Consider the following 6,000-nt stretch of genomic DNA (forward strand, 5'->3'; position numbering starts at 1 on the left):
TTAATAATGTATGTATGCATGTATCTATCTAGGATCACTCTTGACCATGTTTGCAGCATAGACTTCTGTCAGTGAGAAGGTATATTTTTATATTTTATCGTTTTTGTTTTTTTTGTTTTGTTTTTTTTTTTTGGGGGGGGGGGGGGGGGGGGGTTTAACCGTGCCTTGTTTCAGTTAATCTCAGCTCAACTAGATCTATTTGCAAAGTTGCTAAGTAAAATAATGTTTTATTTTGAACTGTCCCACAGATATGTTCTCATAAATGTATAGCCAAATATTTTTTGCAACAAGAACTTGGCATGCTGTGTTTGGTATGTTTATTATTGTTACGGTAGTAGCCTAGCTAGTCTGTGTTGATGACGGGAAATAAAAAAAAAGCATATTAACGTATAAATCTAACACTATATTAACAACTTCCAATTATACATCACTGTCATAATGGTTTTGGGATTTTCGGTGATGTATTACTTTGAGTAATTCATAATCTTTATTTTCTGTTCACATTATCTTTCTAATTTAATGTTATAAACTCTAATAAATATTTTATAAAATGATATTTATAAAGTGGAGGAGTTTAAGTATCTCGGGGTTTTGTTCATGAGTGAGGGTAAGGGGGAGCAGGAGTTGGACAGACGGATTGGGGCAGCGTCAGCAGTGATGCGGACGCTAAACCGGTCTGTTGTGGTGAAGAGAGAGCGGAGCCAAAAGGCAAGCTCTCAATTTACTGGTCCATCTACGTTCCCACTTTCACCTATGGTCACAAGCTGTGGGTAGTGACCGAAAGAATGAGATCACAGATACAAGCGGTAGAAATGAGTTTTCGCCGCAGGGTGGCTGGGCTCTCCCTTAGAGACAGGATGAGAAGCTTGGTCATTCGGGAGAGACTCAGAGTAGAACCGCTGCTCCTCCACATCGAAAGGAGTCAGTTGAGGTGGTTCGGGCACCTTGTTAGGATGCCCCCTGGACGCCTCCCAAAGGAGGTTTTCTGGGCATGCCCCACTGGGAGGAGACCCTGGGGCAGACCCAGGACACGCTGGAGAAATCACATCTCTCGGCTGGCCTGGGAACGCCTCGGTATTCCCCCGGAAGAGCTGGTGGAGGTGGCCGGGAAGAGGGAAGTCTGGGCTGCTCCCCCCGCAACCCGGATAAGCAGTAGAAGATGGATGGATATTTAATACATAGAACAGAATATTAAATTTACTCAGCTTGTTTTATATTCAGATAATTTTTTGTAATGATATATTTGTTTACTCTCATCTAATAAAGGACAAAAACATTAAGCTCTGCTGCAATAAATTGCAAACACATGCACTTTTACGGAGTTAAAACCTTGATTTAGAGATGACTTGGCGGCAACACAAGTTGTGTTTCCTGTTTTCTTACCAAGTGACATGCGTATGTAGTTTTGTTGTGAAAGCTTATTGAAATGTGATCATTGTACATCTTTCATTTCATGATCATGGTGAAATGTGTTATTGCTTACCTGCCATTGTTTTGTTAATACACGTGGTGTCCTCATGAAGCCATTTGTTGTTTCCCCCCCCACCATTAATAGTAACAAGAAGATGAGAACTAAATATTCATCCTCAGGCCACCAATCCCCTCTTAAAGTTGGCAAAATCATTTTTGGCTGGGGGGCTTTGCCCCCCAAGATCCCCCACTAGGGCTTTGCCCTGGACCACGGCTTTCTCATTTCTTTTTTCATTTTGGGGTTGACAGCTATAGTATGTTCAACTATGTTGACAATAAAAAGTGGCAGCGGCAGTACCACCAATAAAATGCTCCTAAAAGTCACCAGATGCCACCAAATGGGCTCCCTTTTTTCAAAATTTTTATGGGGGAGGCCCCCCAGACCCCTCCCCAAGAGAGAGGACCCACCCCCCCGTACACCATGGTGCGCAGCCCTGCGGGCCCCCCAAAAGTTATGGCTGTATTTTAATCCTGGGGAGAACACTGGGAAAGGGAACACCTGGTTGTTACCAGTGCACAGTTCAAAAGCCAGCATCTGTGATGGTCTGGGAAGGCCTTATTTATTTCAGCAATACAATGCCAGAACACATTCTGCACAAATAACAACTACATGACTCAATCATGGGGGGAAAGAAAAAAAAAAGTCCAGGTGCTAAACTGGCCTGCCTGCAGTCCAGACCTATTCCCCATTGAAAACATTTGGTGCATTATGAGGCACAAAATACGACAAAGGAGACCCCAAACTGTTGAGCAGCTGAAATCGTACATCAGGCAAGAATGGGACATTTTGCTTTCAAAAGTATAACAACTGGTCTCCTCAGTTCCCAAACATTTATAGTCAAGTTTATTTGTATAGCGCTTTTTACAACGGACATTGTCGCAAAGCAGCTTTACAGAAAATTAAAGACTTGAAGCATGAGCAAATTTTATCTCTAATTTAGTGTGTTAAAAGTAGAGGTAATGTAACACAGTGGTAAAAATACCCCTGTTCCAACTTTTTTTGCAAGATGTTGCTGGCATCAAATTCAAAATGATCACATTTAAAAAATAAAAAATAAATTAAAAAAATTCAACATTTGATATATTGTCTTTGTACTATTTTCAATGAAATATATTTCCATGATTTGCAAACAATCACATTTGTTTTTATTTACGTTTAAACAGCATGCCAACTTTTTTGGAATTGAGGTTGTTTCAATTTTTAATCCACAAGAACCTGCCATTTTAACATGGGTGTGTAGACTTTTTATACCCACTATACTCTGCACTGTATCCTTATATTTGAATGAAACATACACAGAAGCATGCAGTATGGCACACAATTTATGCCCCAAAAGCAAAAAAGAAAAAAACCCTAAAAGCACTGAGTGAGTGAGCGTCAGCAGTCTAATTGCCTGGAGACAAACCTTAATGAAGTTGTTGAGGTGACCCAGTTTGCGCATGTTGGAGACACCCTGCTGCTTGGCCACATTTTGAAGAATCTCTCGCAGGTTGTCTTTAGGGTCTGAGACGAGAAGAAATCAAAATTACAGGTTGACTGTTATCCGGAACAACACTTTACATCCAGCTAGCATGAGTTCAGGAAGACAGAAATGCAGCTACAGAATGAGAGGCCTCATTCAGTGAAAGAGGACCATGTTTCAAATAAAATAGCCATTTCCTTCTTGTGAATCAGATAAACATGATCATAGAAGGCAGGAAGAGACTGCTTTCTCCCCCTCACACTCGCTTATTATTTCACCCTGGGATGCTCATCATAACACGAGAGATGCTGCGTTTGAAGGACTTTTTGGAAGAGATATGTTATCTGTTTGTTCGTTAAGGTTCCCAGAGGATGTCTAGAGACATTATGATTGAGTGACCTGGGATAAACAATCTCACTGTAAATCAGAGATGGGTGAGAGTTCATGTACACATGCCTATTAAACTAAAAATTCCACATGGATTACATGCACCTTATTTTAATACAAACCGATTGCCTTTTTCCATTATTACCTCGCACGAGACAGAGTGCACCAGGGGGCAAGGTATTGTTTTCGGTGGGGTTTCTTTGCATGTTTGTTTCTTTGTTTGCAACATTACAGGAAAACGGTTGGACCAATCTTCATGAAACTTTCAGCATAGATGGACACTGGTCTCAAATAGAACCTCCAACATTTTGAGGGTCATCCGGTCAAGGTCACCAAAAAGGTCAAAATCAGTTATTACACATTTACTACATAATTATATGTAAGGAAATCTTAGCTCCACTGAAGAGGTCTTTAGTTGCACTTAAACAATAAAAAATAAATAAATAAAAAACAATAAGTGCTACTGGGTGAGGTTTGTTTTGCCTGGCAACACTTGTTCTAATTTTTTTTTTTGTAGGGCGCATGGTCACGCAGGCTGTGCTTGATTGGTAGGTGGTCACATTACCACATCCTGCATGTAGCCTGGACCTGTACTAAGAACACAAGACCTTTCTTAAGTGTCAATACTCTGGCATGTCCTTTTATATGATGTGAATATGTTCTGCATTTTAAACTCAGAATGAGTTTGTTTTTCATCACAAGACAAAAGAAGTGTGAACGCTTCCTGGAGAGGAAAAAGAAAGAAAAAAAAAAAGTGTGAAAACCCTTTACCCACAGAATATAATGCATAATAATCTAATTCCGATTGGGTCAAAACAGAGTAATCTTTCTGGACATGTCCATAAGCAGTCTCTAAAACTTAATGATATAGACTAACTACCAAGAGATACTATGGTAATAATTATATTACCCACCTCCACTTGTAAAACTACTCCCATTTGAACAGTGGGAATTAGCCCACGAAAAGAAATGCAACTGTTAGGCTACGTTCACACTGCAGGCTGAAGTGACTCAAATCCGATCTTTTCACCCATATGTGACCTGTATCCGATCTTTTATTGACAATATGAACGACACAGATCCGATTTTTTCAAATCCGACCCAGGCCGTTTGGATATGTGGTGCTAATTCCGATTCCTATCCGCTCTTTTCATATGCGACTTCAGTCTGAACCGCCAGGTCGCATTCATCCGACTTACACGTCATCAACAAGCCACAAACATCACTATTCTGCGCTGAAGTAGGCGGCGGGTCTCTCAAAAAAGTTACAACAACATGACGCATAATCACGGGCGCAGATAGAGGGGGGGACGAGTCGTATTTAAATTCACCTCGTTCGGTCCCCCCCCACTTATAGGGAGGAAAAAACGTCTATGCTGTCTTTCTTTGCATAAGGCAAACCTCACGGAAAAATCAAAAGACTAATTACCATTCGGTTTATTAAGGTGCACAGCAGTGTATACATATAGTTGCAACAACTCACATAAAACAAAACAAAGACTGATATTCGGTTGGTTGAGCTGCGCAGACTGCACAGGTTGCGAGCTCGAGCTTGGTTGCTATGGTTACTAACAACAAGTTTGACAGGCATATCGGGGTTGGGGTTGGTTTGCTGGCAGCTTTGTCCCCCCAGTTTTTTGTCCCCCCCAGTTCAAAAAACGTATCTGCACCCCTGCGCATGACATCAATGCGAGGGACGCTTCGGGCTGTGAAGGTTCTGAATCTTCTCAATGGAAGGACGCAGAGGTTAGGGAGCTGATTTCCATTTGGGGGGATACAGCTGTTCAAGCTAGATTGGATGAGTCATACCGCAACCGGGCGGTTTTACTTCCATAAACACTGGCCATGCTCACTGCGTGTGACGTCGTCGTATCCTGCAGTGCGCATGCAGAACACTTTTAGGTCGCTTTTCGTTCATACTGAGGATCACATACAAGTCGCATATATTTGTTAATGTGAACGACCTCACAAAAAAATCGGATTTCACCAAAAAATCGGAATTGAGCATTAAGCCTTGCAGTGTGAACGTAGCGTAAGTCACAAATCAGTCAGTGAGTACATTTACATGCACATCCAAATCGAGCTACTGTCAGTAATCGAGCTAAGGGTCCCAGCAGGGGTGCCAGAGAAATCCAATCCTACATGCACACAAGGAAATCGAGCTATTGTGTGAGGTGCATTGCGCACCCGAGCCACAGGTGGCGCTACACGCCCCATCGTGTTGGTACACCTCCGGTTGTCGTCATGAAGAGCTATTCAAGAGCAGTGTTGCCAGATACTGCTGACGTTCTCCAGCCCAAAACATGTTCAAATCCGCCAAAATGCACTGAAAACTGCCCAATCTGGCAACACTGGAGTTCCGTGTTCACAAGTTCCGTGTTCAAGCTGTTACGCTTGCTCTAACAGACTGTATGGCTACAAACTGTCCGGCGCAGACCACTGTTTTGTAAGACAACTTATTTTGCACAATTGTATATTTTTCTAAAGTCCATTTTTTGCTTACAAAAAATTTTTTTTTTTGCTTACAATTTAACTTATGTCTTAAATAAACGCACAAAAAGTTCAATTGTTTTGTTTTTATTGACATTCTTCAGATGTTGGACACATACATATACACACACACATATATATATTAATTAGAGCATGACACGGGAGTGGATTTTCACTCCCATCCCATCCC

General features: G+C 41.5%; 1 protein-coding gene across 1 annotated transcript in view; it reads right to left on the reverse strand.

Moving 5' to 3' along the window:
* The window catches only part of rictorb (RPTOR independent companion of MTOR, complex 2b), a 141,276-nt gene that overhangs the window by 113,221 nt on the left and 22,055 nt on the right, over positions 1–6,000 (reverse strand). Inside the window, exon 3 of the mRNA XM_060935914.1 lies at positions 2,877–2,974. Within this exon, the coding sequence (XP_060791897.1) occupies positions 2,877–2,974 (98 nt within the window). The remainder of the gene's footprint in view (positions 1–2,876; positions 2,975–6,000) is intronic.

Source organism: Neoarius graeffei, chromosome 12 (assembly GCF_027579695.1).
Source record: "Neoarius graeffei isolate fNeoGra1 chromosome 12, fNeoGra1.pri, whole genome shotgun sequence".
Lineage (NCBI taxonomy): Eukaryota > Metazoa > Chordata > Actinopteri > Siluriformes > Ariidae > Neoarius > Neoarius graeffei.